The 14,356-nt window shown below is 50.0% G+C and overlaps 1 protein-coding gene and 1 non-coding gene across 8 annotated transcripts in view; one reads left to right on the forward strand and one right to left on the reverse strand.

Moving 5' to 3' along the window:
* SNX29 (sorting nexin 29) overlaps positions 1-14,356 on the forward strand; it is a 553,944-nt gene that overhangs the window by 44,950 nt on the left and 494,638 nt on the right. For all 7 annotated transcript variants that reach the window (XM_039911120.1, XM_029053042.1, XM_039911121.1 and 4 more), the window contains exon 4: positions 5,385-5,509. In XM_039911120.1, coding sequence (XP_039767054.1) covers positions 5,385-5,509 — 125 coding nt within the window. The remainder of the gene's footprint in view (positions 1-5,384; positions 5,510-14,356) is intronic.
* Positions 5,026-5,152, reverse strand: LOC114809485. The gene has a single exon (XR_003757269.1). It is a non-coding gene; the product is annotated as a U6atac minor spliceosomal RNA (small nuclear RNA).

Below are 14,356 nucleotides of genomic sequence, written 5' to 3' on the forward strand. Positions count from 1 at the left end.
CTCAGTTATCTCATCTGTAAAGTGGGGGTTAACACTTGGAGCCCCGTTTGGACCCAATCTGATTAGCTTGTATCTGGTCAGTCACCGTCCCTGTCCCATATGGGGCTCCCAGATTGATGAGGAGAGAGAACATGTTCTGAATGTACATTTTGCAAATGAGAAAACTGAGGCTCGGGGAAGTTAAGTGACTCGTCCAAGGTCACATAGCAGACAAGTGACAGAGCTCCGACAATAATAATAATAATAATAATAATTGTGGTATTTAAGTGCTTACCTGGTGGCTGGCACAGCTCATCGCTGGGGGTGGATACAAGCAAATTGGGTTAGGCACAGTCCCTGCCCCCCATAGTCTCCCCGTCTCAATCCCCATTTTACAGGGTGAGGTAAATAACTGAGGTCCAGAGAAGTTAAGTGACTTGTCCAAGGTCACACAGCAGACACGAGGTGGAGCCGGGATTAGAATCTGTGACCTTCTGACCCCCCAGGCCCATGGTCTAGCCACTACACCGTGCTGCTTCCCTGGAAACCCTGTTATCACTCCTTAATTATCTGTATAAAATGAACAAATATGTGTATTTAAAAATGAATCATTTGCCAAACACAGCCTTTTCCTAATGGTATATGTTAAGCACTTACTATGTGCCAGGCACTGTTGTAAGCCCTGGGGCAGATACAAGGTAATCAGGTTGGGCACAGCCCCTGTCCCACATGGGGCCCACAGTCTTCATCCCCATTTTACAGATGAGGGAACTGAGACAGAGAGAAGGGAAATGAAATGACTTGCCCAAGGTCACACAGCAGGCAAGTGAGGGAGCCGGGACTAGAACGGCCGCATGTCTCTCCCTTTTTCACTTGATGCGGGACATCTTCTTTAACTCTCTTGGGCACATACCACTTGGTTGCTTCCTCGGTCAATGGGAGTTATTGAGCGCTTACTGTGTGCACAGCACTATCCTGGGAGAGTCCAATGCAACAGAGTTGGTAGACTCTGTTGGTAGAAGCAGCGTGGCTCAGTGGAAAGAGCCCGGGCTTGGGAGTCAGAGGTCATGGGTTCCAATCCGGGCTCTGCCACTTGTCAGCTGTGTGACCTTGGGCAAGTCACTTCAACTCTCTGGGCCTCAGTCACCTCATCTGTCAAATGGGGATGAAGAATGCGAGCCTCCCGTGGGACAACCTGATGACCCTGGATCTCCCCCAGCGCTTAGAACGGTGCTCTGCACATAGTAAGCGCTTAACAAATACCAACATTATTATTAGACATGTTCCCTGCCCACCTGGCAGTCTGAGCCTCCTATGGCTCAGCATTTCCCTTGTGTAAAACAAAAACAGAAAAACCACTGTCTTCAAGGCCTTCCATCACCTGTCTTCATCGTTTATTTCCGTTTCCTTCTCCCACCCTCAAATTTGCCCAGGGTAGCTCCTCTCAATAATAATAATGGTACTTGTTAAGCGCTTACTATGTACCAGGCACTGTATTAAGCACTGGGTTAGATCCAAGTCCAACAGGTTGGTCACATGAGGCTCACAGTCTAAGTAGGAGGGGAGTAGGATTGAAACTCCATTTTACAGATGAGGTAACTAACTGGCACAGAGAAGTGAAGTGACTTACCCAAGGTCACACAGCAGACACGTGGCAGAGCTGGGATTAGAACCAGATTTCGGTGCCTCCCGGGCCCGTGCTCCTTTCAGACACAGCTTTGTAAAATGTTGTTCACAAACTCCTTGAATTTGTCTCTCCCTCTAGACTCTAAGCTGTCTATTATAGTATATAATTATACAATAATAGACAGTCATAGTGTACTCTCCCAAGCGCTTAGTGTAGTGTTTTGCACGCAGTAAGAGCTCAATAAACATGATTGATTTGAATTTCACCCAAAGTGATTGAAGCCGCATACTATTTCAGTTGCTTATGAACTGTTCTCTTTCCCGATTCCATATTTCCCACTGAGACAGTTGTTGACACAACATGAATTTGAGAAGTTGGGATTTTGCAGAACACAATTACCGTGTAGGAGAAATGCCTGTATGTACGCACGGCTGATCTTTTTTGAAGTATCATGTCTCACCACCATTTAAAAAAAGGGTGGTAACGTGGGCTGGGTCCAAAGTAAAAACAATAAAAGTGCTTCCAGAGATGGAAATAGATCTTAGGGAGTAAAGGTTTGAAGAGTTGGAGTGACACTGTAGAGAAGAGATGATGAAGGTGACTAAGTAGTTTCAGACTTAAGAAATGCTTGAGGAAACTGGGCTTAAAATAAAGAAGGAGAGTTCTTGATGGTAAGTATAAATCAGCACGTTAACGGGCTCTCAAGGAAACTGTAAAGTTTTCATCCATAGGCATTTTGGGGAAAAAAAATGAAGAGGCAACATAGTTCTTTGTCCGCGAGGTCTAGGGCTTTCCAGTTAATTTACAAATTGCCCCCCTCCAATCTCTATTCTACTTGAAATACCGCTCCCGCCCTTTGCTAGCCCCCACCTCCTCTATTTCTTATACAGACATCCCGACTCTGCCACTTGTCAGCTGTGTGACTATAGGCAAGTCACTTAACTTCTCTGCTCCTCAGTTCCCTCATCTGTAAAATGGGGATTAAGACTGTGAGCCTCACATGGGATAACCTGATTGCCCTGTATCTACCCCGGCGCTTAGAACGGTGCTCTGCACACAGTAAGCGCTTAACAAATACCAACATTATTATCTGGAGCCCAGTCAAGGGTTCCCGCTGGTTGAGGGGGAACAGCAAAGCAGAGCAGGTGTGGAAAGTCCGACAGAGTAGCCAGGCCCTCTGGCCTAGTCACTCCATCAGCTGATCCCTCTCGGTCCCTTCAGCTCCTTGACATCCTGGAAGACGTGGATTGCGGGATGTGTATTTGGGGGAATTTGGACGGGAAGTCAAGGAAAGAGAGGGGATCAGCCTGATCCAGGGATGGGGGTGTAGTTCGAATGAAGGGTAGGGTTTTTTTATGGTATTTAATAACTTACCGGGCACAGTACTAAGCACTGGGGTAGAGACAAGGTAATCAGGTTGGATTAGCATGTCCCATGTGGGGCTCACAGTCTGAACACCCATTTTACAGATGAGGGAACTGAGGTACAGAGGTTGGAGGCAAGGACAGGTAAGCTTGCCTGGCTAGAGAAGAGGGGGAAGGCTAGATATACATCGGCTCTCTTTTTTTTTTTTAAATGGTATTTGTTAATAATAATGTTGGTATGTAATCAGGTTGTCCCACGTGAGGCTCACAGTTAATCCCCATTTTACAGATGAGGGAACTGAGGCACAGAGAAGTTAAGTGACTTGCCCACAGTCACCCAGCTGACAAGTGGCAGAGCCGGGATTTGAACCCGTGACCTCTGACTCCCAAGCCCAGGTTCTCTCCGCTGAGCCACGCTGCTTCTCTTACTGTAATAGTTGTGGTATTTGTTAAGCGCTTACCGTGTGTCAGGTACCATCCTAAACCCTGGGGTTAGAAAAAATATAATGATGTTGGACACAGTCCCCACCCCACATAGAGCTCACAGTCTTAATCCCCATTTTACAGATAAGCCATCCGAGACACAGAGAAGAGAAGTGATTTCCCCAAGGTCACCGAGCAGACAAGTGATGGACCAAGGATTAGAGCCCAGGTCCTCTGACTCCCAGGCCCAAGATCTTTCCACTAGGCAATGCTGCTTCTCAGTTCGTTCATTCAATAGTATTTATTGAGCGCTTACTATGTGCAGAGCACTGTACTGAGCGCTTGGAATGTACAATTCGGCAACAGATAGAGACAGTCCCTGCCCATTGACGGGCTTACAGAGAAGAGAAGCAGCGTAAAATGGGGATTAAGACTGTGAGCCCCATGGGGGACAACTTGATTACCCTGCATCTACCCCAGCGCTTAGAACAGTGCTCTGCACATAGTAAGCGCTTAACATATACCAACATCATTAATCGGGGGAGAGTTGTGGGCAGGAAGCTTATATCTGACATGAGGGGCAACAGGAAGTTTCGGGAGGCTTTGAAGTGGGAAATAATGTGGTTTAGGCTATCTAGGTCACTTCTGTACCCCATAAACTCAGTCTGGAATATTGCACATTAGCTGGAAATTTCATAATTGAGAATTCAGTAAACCCGGGATCCCATTTTCAAAATTTCGTCTCTGGCTAAACACCAGCTGTGCGGTAAGCAGAGGCCAGGAACCAAGATTTTGATTATGGATTGCTTGCCAGTCAGTGGCTAGAACCTGTCACAGAATTTTAAAATCCATCCAACTTGGTACATTGGGAATTCAATCTAGGAAAATGCGGTGGTGTTTCTTAAAATGTGAAGTGTATTTGAGCTGACATCGTGACTTGTGGATTGGTTGTGATCAACACTCCCACAGTCAGTGATTTCTTTCTAAATTGCCTTACGGAGAAACAGCGAGGTATAGCGGATAGAGCACGGGCCTGAGAGTCAGAAGGTCATGGGTTCTAATCCTGGTCCCACCACTTGTCTGCTGGGTGACCTTGGGCAAGGCACTTCACTTCTGTGGGCTTCAGTTACCTCATCTGTAAAATGGGGATCGAGACTGTGAGCCCCACGTGGGACAGGGACTGCGTCCAACCCGATTTGCTTGTCCCCACCCCAGTGCCTAGTACAGTGCCTGGCACATTGTAAGCGCTTAACGAATGCCATCATTACTTTAGCTGGTAGCCTAGTCTCCCCTTGTTTTAGGAATTGTTGTTGGTGTGCCGTAATGACTATGATGAATGTGATTAGACTAGATAGAAGTCTCACATAATAGTAAATAATAATGATGGTATTTGTTAAGCGCTTATTATGTGCCAAGCACTGTCCTAAGCGCTGAGGTAGATACAAGGTAATGAGGTTGTCCCACGTGGGGCTCACAGTCTTCATCCCCGTTTAACAGACGAGGGAACTGAGGCACAGAGAAGTGAAGTGACTTGCCCAAGGTCACATAGCTAAGGGGCGGAGCCGGGATTAGAACCCGCGACCTGTGACTCCCAAGCCCGGGCTCTTTCCACTAAGCCACGCTGCTTCTCCTAAAACTTGGTTGGAGGCCACAAAGTACGTGGCCATACCCTAACCTTATATGTGTTGTAAAGGCCACTAGGACCTCTCTTCCAGCCTTCTCAAGGGGAGGGCTAACCTTCTCTCCTTTCATACAACATGTTAAGAACACGGTAACAACATGTTAAGAAAAAAGTAGCAGAGATGAGTGTAAAAGAGGGTCAGGAGGATGGTGTGTGTGTGTGTGCTCGCGCGCGGGCATCCATTCAACCAGAAGCATCTACCTCCCGGTTGGGATTTTTGTTCCAAGTGCCTGAAACCACTGCTTTGGAATGTCACGGCTGCTGCATTTTGTTATTCTCTTCACATGATGGTTTGATGACTCTTTTGCAGAGTGACTTGCCTGTGCGCTCAGTTCGAAGCTGTATTACAACACGGCTTGAAGAGGAGTCGAGGGCTAGCCTTAACGGCAGCGGCGATCAAACAGGCAGCGGGATTTGCCAGCAAAACAGAAACAGGTAAACCACGTTGGTGTAGCGTTTGGTCGGTTTGTGTCCTTGGGAAGCTGGCAAATGTAGACTGTGTAGTTTCTTCGGTCAGGAAGGAAACCTTCAGTGTGGAAATACTCTTTTTATTGTTGCTGAAGTTGGTCCTTCTTTAGGCTGAGTTCTCGTAGCCGGATCCCGAACTCTAATTCAGGCCCCTTTTCGGGAGTTATGGTTATATTGTAATCTCCGCAAAGTAAGCACTCAGTAAATATGGTTGACTGAATGCAGTTCACCCTTGTTTTTTTTACAGTGGCGTTGACTAGATATTCCTGAGGAGTCCCTTGGGTGGTGGTTGTTATTGTTAGTAACGGCTTTTGGTAAGTGCTTACTGTGTGTCAGGCACTGCTCTACGTGCTGGGGTAGATAGAGGGTGATCTGGTTGGACACAGTCCATGTCCCTCACGGAGCTCACAGACCCAATTCCTCTTACGGATGAGGGAGCTGAGGCCCAGCGAAGTTAAGAGATTTGCCTGAGGTCAAACAGCAGACAAGTGGTGGGGCCAGGATTAGAACCCAGCTCTTGACTCCCAGGCCCGTGCTCTATCCACTAGGCCACGCTGCTTCTGCCAGCTGGGTTCATGTTGCAGATGTGTGTGATGCAGGGGGTGGTCCAGTTTGGAACCAGAGGGTTTTGCAAGGACACGATCTGACCTTGCCCAGCCTCAGACGGTCACTGCTGCGGATCGATGGGATGGCGGATCTCAGAGGAACTGGCTTGGAATGGATAGGTCGTGCTCAGCGTTCATCATCTGGCACCCGTACATTTGAGGGTGGGTACTTTTTTGGTAGTATTTGTTAAGCGCTTATTACGTGCCAGACACTACTAAGCTTTGCGGTAGATACAAGTAAATCAGGTTAGACACGGTCCATGTCCCACTTGGGGTTCACTGTCTTAATCCCCATTTACAGTTGAGGGAACTGAGGCCCAGGGAAGTGAAGTGACTTGACCGAGGTCACACGGCAGACAAGTGGCAGAGCCAGGAATAGAACCCTGGTCCTTCTGCCCCCAGGCCTGGGCTCTGTCCACTAGACCACACTGCTTTTCACTAGGCCACACTGCTTTTCACTAGGCCATGCTGAGTCCCTTCTCTTGTGGTCCCACTCGGGTCTGTTCTTCCCCCCAGTTTTGGAGACAGGCTCCAGATCCCTTGTTTTTTTGTTTTTAAAAAAAACCCCAAACACACAAACAAATTAAAAAAGAAACCCAGGTCGTACAATTGGTCTTTGTTTTGAGGGACTGGTCTGCTTCGCTCCCCGTCTTGAGAGTTCAGCGCAACCTTAACATTCCTCCGGGACAGCCCTGATACCCCTCCGGGATAGCCAGGATAATCTGGCGGCCTCAAGTTGTTTTTTTTTTTAAAACTATTAGGGGGATCCTGCAGGATGGCTCCAGCACAGAACCAGTAAGACTTAAGGCCAGACTCCTCTTTTGGAGGACAATTGACTTCCGTTAAGAAAACATTATTCATTATTCATTTATTTATTTGTATTTTTTGAGCTCTTACTGTGTGTAGAACACTATATTATGCGCTTGGGAGAGGACACTACAACAATAAACAGACATTCTCTGCTCACAGTGAGCTTGCAGTTTAGAGGGGGAGACAGACATTAATAGAAATAAATTAATAAATTACAGGTATGCACATAAGTGCTGTGGGGGCTGGGAGAAGGAATGAATAATCGGGAGAAACAGTGTGGTCTAGTGGAAAAAGCAAGGGCCAGGGTGTCAGAAGTGCCTGAGTTCTAGTCCTAGCTATGCCGCTTGTCTGCTCTGTGACCTTGGGCAAGTCACTGTACGTTTCTGGGCCTCTGGAAAATGGGGATGGAAACTGTGAGCCCCATGTGGGAAATGGAATATGTCCAGCCTGATTAGCTTGTATCTACCCCTGCACTCAGTGTAGTGCCTGGCACATAGTAATTCTTAACAAATGCCATTAAAAAAAATTAGTCCCGGGTCCAGAAAGCAATTACTCAAATGTTATTGAGTACTACCTGTATAAAGAGCATTCATTCAATAGTATTTATTGAGCGCTTACTATGTGCAGAGCACTGTACTAAGCGCTTGGGATGAACAAGTCGGCAACAGATAGAGACAGTCCCTGCCGTTTGACGGGCTTACAGTCTAATCGGGGGAGACGGACAGACGAGAACAATGGCACTAAACAGCGTCAAGGGGAAGAACATCTCGTAAAAACCGATGGCAACTAAATAGAATCAAGGCGATGTACAATTCATTAACAAAATAAATAGGGTAACGAAAATATATACAGTTGAGCAGACGGGTACAGTGCTGTGGGGATGGGAAGGGAGAGGTGGAGGAGCAGAGGGAAAAGGGGAAAATGAGGCTTTAGCTGCGGAGAGGTAAAGGGGGGATGGCAGAGGGAGTAGAGGGGGAAGAGGAGCTCAGTCTGGGAAGGCCTCTTGGAGGAGGTGATTTTTAAGTAAGGTTTTGAAGAGGGAAAGAGAATCAGTTTGGCGGAGGTGAGGAGGGAGGGCGTTCCAGGACCGCGGGAGGACGTGACCCAGGGGTCGACGGCGGGATAGGCGAGACCGAGGGACGGCGAGGAGGTGGGCGGCAGAGGAGCGGAGCGTGCGGGGTGGGCGGTGGAAAGAGAGAAGGGAGGAGAGGTAGGAAGGGGCAAGGTGATGGAGAGCCTCGAAGCCTAGAGTGAGGAGTTTTTGTTTGGAGCGGAGGTCGATAGGCAACCACTGGAGTTGTTTAAGAAGGGGAGTGACATGCCCAGATCGTTTCTGCGGGAAGATGAGCCGGGCAACGGAGTGAAGAATAGACCGGAGCGGGGCGAGAGAGGAGGAAGGGAGGTCAGAGAGAAGGCTGACACAGTAGTCTAGCCGGGATATAACGAGAGCCTGTAATAGTAAGGTAGCCGTTTGGGTGGAGAGGAAAGGGCGGATCTTGGCGATATCGTAGAGGTGAAACCGGCAGGTCTCGGTAACGGATAGGATGTGTGGGGTGAACGAGAGGGACGAGTCAAGGATGACACCGAGATTGCGGGCCTGCGGGACGGGAAGGATGGTCGTGCCATCCACGGTGATGGAGAAGTCTGGGAGCGGACCGGGCTTGGGAGGGAAGATGAGGAGCTCAGTCTTGCTCATGTTGAGTTTTAGGTGGCGGGCAGACATCCAGGTGGAGACGTCCCGGAGGCGGGAGGAGATGCGAGCCCGAAGGGAGGGGGAGAGGACAGGGGCGGAGATGTAGATCTGCGTGTCATCTGCGTAGAGATGGTAGTCAAAGCCGTGAGAGCGGATGAGTTCACCGAGGGAGTGAGTGTAAATGGAGAACAGAAGAGGGCCAAGAACTGACCCTTGAGGAACTCCAACAGTTAAAGGATGGGAGGGGGAGGAGGCTCCGGCGTAGGAGACCGAGAATGATCGGCCAGAGAGGTAAGAGGAGAACCGGGAGAGGACAGAGTCCGTGAAGCCAAGGTGAGATAAGGTACGGAGGAGGAGGGGATGGTCGACAGTGTCAAAGGCAGCAGAGAGGTCAAGGAGGATCAGAATGGAGTAGGAGCCATTGGATTTGGCAAGAAGGAGGTCATGGGTGACCTTAGAGAGAGCAGTCTCGGTAGAGTGGAGGGGACGGAAGCCAGATTGGAGGGGGTCTAGGAGAGAATGGGAGTTAAGGAATTCTAGGCATCGATTGTAGACGACTCGTTCTAAGATTTTGGAAAGGAAGGGTAGTAGGGAGATAGGACGATAACTGGAGGGGGAAGTGGGGTCAAGAGCGGGTTTTTTTAGGATGGGGGAGACGTGGGCGTGTTTGAAGGCAGAGGGGAAGGAGCCCTTGGAGATTGAGTGGTTAAAAATAGAAGTTAAGGAAGGGAGGAGGGCAGGGGCGATGGTTTTAAGAAGGTGAGAGGGAATGGGGTCCGAGGCGCAGGTGGAGGGGGTGGCACTTGCGAGGAGGGAGGAGATCTCCTCTGAGGATACTGCAGGGAAGGATGGGAAAGTAGGGGAGGGGGTTGTTGGGGGGGGAGGGGAGAGGCGGAGGGGTGACTTTGGGGAGCTCAGACCTGATCGTGTTGATTTTCGTGAGGAAATAGGTGGCCAGATCATTAGGGGTGAGAGATGGGGGAGGGGGAGGAACAGGGGGCCTAAGGAGAGAGTTAAAGGTCCGGAACAATCGGCGGGGGTGACGGGCATGGGTGTCGATGAGGGAGGAGAAGAAGCTTTGCCTGGCGGAGGAGAGGGCAGAGTTAAGGCAGGAAAGGATAAATTTGAAGTGTGTGAGGTCGGCTTGGTGCTTGGACTTTCGCCAGCGGCGCTCGGCAGCTCGAGCATAGGAGCGTAGGAGGCGGACGGAGGAGGTGATCCAGGGCTGTGGGTTAGTGGCGTGAGAGCGGCGGAGGGAAAGGGGGGCGAGAGAGTCGAGATGAGTAGAGAGGGTGGAGTTGAGAGCGGAGACCCGATCGTCGAGAGTGGGAAGAGAGGACAGGGCGGCAAGGTGAGGCGAGATGCTATTGGAAAGACGGATGGGATCGAGAGAGCGGAGGTCTCTGTGGGGCAGTAGCGAAGATTTGCAGGGGGAGGGAGTGTGAGAGATGAGGCAGGTGAGAAGGTTATGGTCCGAGAGAGGGATTTCAGAGTTGGTGAGTGAGGAGATAGTGCAGCGGTAGGAGATGACGAGATCGAGGGTGTGACCGAGTCGGTGAGTGGGCGCGGTATGGTGGAGGAGGAGGTCGGCAGAGTCGAGGAGGGATAGCGGGCGGGCGGCAGAGGAGTCGTCGGGTACATCCGTATGGATGTTGAAGTCTCCAAGGATCAGAGTGGGCAGAGAGAAGGAGAGAAGGAAGGTGAGAAAGGGGTCAAGGTGGTTGAAGAAGTCGGAGGTGGGACCGGGAGGGCGGTAGATGACGGCGACAAGTAACTGGAGTGGGTGGTAGAGGCGAATGATATGGGCTTCGAAGGAGGGGAAGGAGAGGGAGGGGGGAGGAGGGATAGTGCGGAAGCGGCATCGGGGCGAGAGGAGGAAGCCGACGCCTCCTCCCTTACCGGTGAGTCTGGGGGAGTGGGAGAAGGAGAGGCCTCCGCCGGAGAGAGCGGCGGCGGAGACCGTGTCTTCGGGAGAGAGCCACGTTTCCGAAAGGGCGAGGAGGAGGAGAGAGCGGGAGAGGAAAAGGTCATGGATGAAAGGTAGCTTGCCTGTAACAGAGCGGGGGTTCCAGAGGCCACACTTGAAAGTAGCTGTGGGTGCAAGGGGAGGAGGGGGGGAAGGGTGGGGGGAGGGGAGGGTTTGGATGGGAAGGAGGTGGCGGGGCCCTGGACGAGGAGAGGGGGATGAGGGGTGGCGGTGGGACAAGAGGACTGGGATGGGGCGTGGGTGGGGAAGAGAGAAGGGGGGAGGGGGTGAAGAGGGAGTTAGGTGGGGGGAAGAGTAGGGGGAGGGGGAAGAGGGGTAGCGCTGGTAAAGTGGGGTTCTAGGGCGGGAGAGAGGAGGGGGGGAGGAGACAGAGGAGAGAGCGGGAAAGAGCTGAGCGAGAGAGGGGAAGGGGAAGGGGAAGGGGAGGATAGGAAGGGGCGGGAGGGGGGAGGGGGGGAGGAGGGACATGGCGAGGCCAGAGAGGTGGGTGGCAGCACTGACAACAATAAACAGTAATAAACGAAATCGGTAATATAGCAACATGATACAATATGATACAATACAGTGGTGCTAATATAGCAACATGATACAGTATGATACAATATCGTCGTGTTAATAAAAGGGGTGATGACCAGGGTCGGGGGTAGACTCGATTAAGGGCACTGAACTAAACACTTGAGAAAGTACAACAGAGTTGGCAGGCACCTTCCCTGCCCAGAATGAGCGTATAGTTTGTTTACGTGTTTGTTTTATGGTACTCGTTAAGCTCATACTATATGTCAAACGCTGTTTTAAGTGCTGGGATAGGTACGAGTTTATTTGGTTGGACGCAGTCCCTGTCATTCATGGGGCCTCACGGTCTTAAATAGGAGGGAGAACAGGTATTGCATGCCTATTTTACATTGGAGGAAACTGAGGTCCCGAGAAGTTAAGTGACCTGCCCAAGATCACACAGCAGACACGTGGCAGAGCTGGGTTTAGAACCCAGGTCCCTGGGGGAAGACAGATGGTAAAATAAATCATTCATAATTTGTAATTATTATAATCAAAAATTTCAAGGTGCTTCTAATATGGAGATTTGTCCCCTCTTCCTCCTGCTCTCTCTGTAGATAATTTAGGTCTGTCAGTTTTCCCCAGGAGATTGTATCTCTCCCTGAAGGCAGAGAGTCTTTCGCTTTTGGCATACTCTCCCAGGTGCGGAGTATTTTTTTCTCCACAGAGAAGCTGCTCAAATGCCCCTGGTAGTTGAAATCATTTTAAAAAAAATTTTAACAAAGGAATCACTGTTCTTCTGCTCACAGTTCTGACTTGGTTTTGCAATCAGCCTGAAAGTACCGGAGTGGAGAAGTGACGATCAGTCATATTTACTGAGCGCTTACTGTGCGCAGAGCACTGAACTACGCTCTTGGGAGAGTGTAACAAAACAGTGTAACAGATGCATTCCCTGCCCCTAACAGGCTTATATGCCTGTGATGAGTTCACAGAAGGATGCCCATCCTCTTAATGTGGGGTAGCAACAAGATTGTGAGCAAGGAAATCTGAACCCTCTAACGTTGTGCCAAACTAAAAGTTAAGAATGGCAAATTGGAACTTTACTGAACCTTCACAGAGTGGTGTCCCAGGGAAAAAAGACACAGTACTCTGAATGTTCAGCTCATGTACTTTCTTGCAATAACTGATTTTCCCAGGTTCTGATTCGCATAGAGGAGAGTGTATAATGGTGACGGTTTTTTCAAGTTTGCCCATTGCACATTCTTGTGCAGATGCTCTGCCGTTTTCTTGTTGCCTGTATATCAAACATCGGTTTTTTCCTTTTTGCAGAAAGGAGTTCCAATTAATATTTAAAAGGGAGCAGGTGTACTTCATCAGTGGTATTTATGGAGCACTTACCGTGTTCAGAGCACAGTAGTAATAATAACTGTGGTATTTGTTAAGAGGTTACTATGTATCAGGCACCCTACTAAGCGCCGGGGCGGATACCAGAAAATCAGGTTGGACACAGTCCCTGTCCTCCTTGGGGCTTACAGTCTAAATCCCCATTTTACAGATGAGGCACAGAGAAATGAAGTGATTTGCCCAAGGCCACACAAGCAGACAAGTGGTGGAGCTTCTGAGTCTCAGGCCCCTGCTCCATCCATTGTGCCATGCTGCTTCCGGTACCGAGCGCTTGGGAGAGTTGGTCCAGTTTTTAAATATACTAGGTTCATTTTGTCTCCCTTCTATTCTAGTTTGTTTCTGGCTTTGAGGTTTTTGTGGTAAATGTTACAGTTTCATAAGTGTGAAATTCAGAGCATGATGATGATGATAACTGTGGTACTTGTTAAGCGCTTACTATATGCCAGACACTGTTCTAAGCTCTGGGAAGATACAAGCTAATCAGGTCAGACACAGCCCATCTTCCACAGAGGAGTCACTGTCTAAGTAGGCGGGGGAAAATGTATTGAATCCCCGTTTTATAGATGAGGGAACTGAGGCACAGAGAAGCGAAATGACTTGCCCAGGGACACACGCAGATAAGCGGCAGAGAAGTCAGATTAGAACTCAGGTCTTTCTGACTCACAGGCCGATGCTGTGTCCACAAGCCACGTTGGACAGTTGGTGAACTGTCAATTACATGCCCCTTTGGGCGTAGCGGGGGGTGGAGGACTGGGATCCCCATTTTTTGCTTCCAGTGCCGAGTTTTGAAGGGGGCCTGCGCGTGCACAATTCATTAGGTGGGAGAATTGTACCAGACTCCGGGAGTATTCATTCAATAGTATTTATTTATTGAGCGCTTACTATGTGCAGAGCACTGTACTAAGCGCTTGGGATGAACAAGTCGGCAACAGATAGAGACGGTCCCTGCCGTTTGACGGGCTTACGGTCTAATCGGGGGAGACGGACAGACAAGAACAATGGCACTAAACAGCGTCAAGGGGAAGAACATCTCGTAAAAACCGATGGCAACTAAATAGAATCAAGGCGATGTACAATTCATTAACAAAATAAATAGGGTAACAAAAATATATACAGTCGAGCGGACGGGTACAGTGCTGTGGGGATGGGAAGGGAGAGGTGGAGGAGCAGAGGGAAAAGGGGAAAATGAGGCTTTAGCTGCGGAGAGGTAAAGGGGGGATGGCAGAGGGAGTAGAGGGGGAAGAGGAGCTCAGTCTGGGAAGGCCTCTTGGAGGAGGTGATTTTTAAGTAAGGTTTTGAAGAGGGAAAGAGAATCAGTTTGGCGGAGGTGAGGAGGGAGGGCGTTCCGGGACCGCGGGAGGACGTGACCCGGGGGTCGACGGCGGGATGGGCGAGACCGAGGGACGGCGAGGAGGTGGGCGGCGGAGGAGCGGAGCGTGCGGGGTGGGCGGTAGAAAGAGAGAAGGGAGGAGAGGTAGGAAGGGGCAAGGTGATGGAGAGCCTCGAAGCCTAGAGTGAGGAGTTTTTGTTTGGAGCGGAGGTCGATAGGCAACCACTGGAGTTGTTTAAGAAGGGGAGTGACACGCCCAGATCGTTTCTGCGGGAAGACGAGCCGGGCAGCGGAGTGAAGAATAGACCGGAGCGGGGCGAGAGAGGAGGAAGGGAGGTCAGAGAGAAGGCTGACACAGTAGTCTAGCCGGGATATAACGAGAGCCCGTAATAGTAAGGTAGCCGTTTGGGTGGAGAGGAAAGGGCGGATCTTGGCGATATCGTAGAGGTGAAACCGGCAGGTCTCGGTAACGGATAGGATGTGTGGGGTGAAC

Source organism: Ornithorhynchus anatinus, chromosome 2 (genome assembly GCF_004115215.2).
Source record: "Ornithorhynchus anatinus isolate Pmale09 chromosome 2, mOrnAna1.pri.v4, whole genome shotgun sequence".
NCBI classification, from domain to species: domain Eukaryota; kingdom Metazoa; phylum Chordata; class Mammalia; order Monotremata; family Ornithorhynchidae; genus Ornithorhynchus; species Ornithorhynchus anatinus.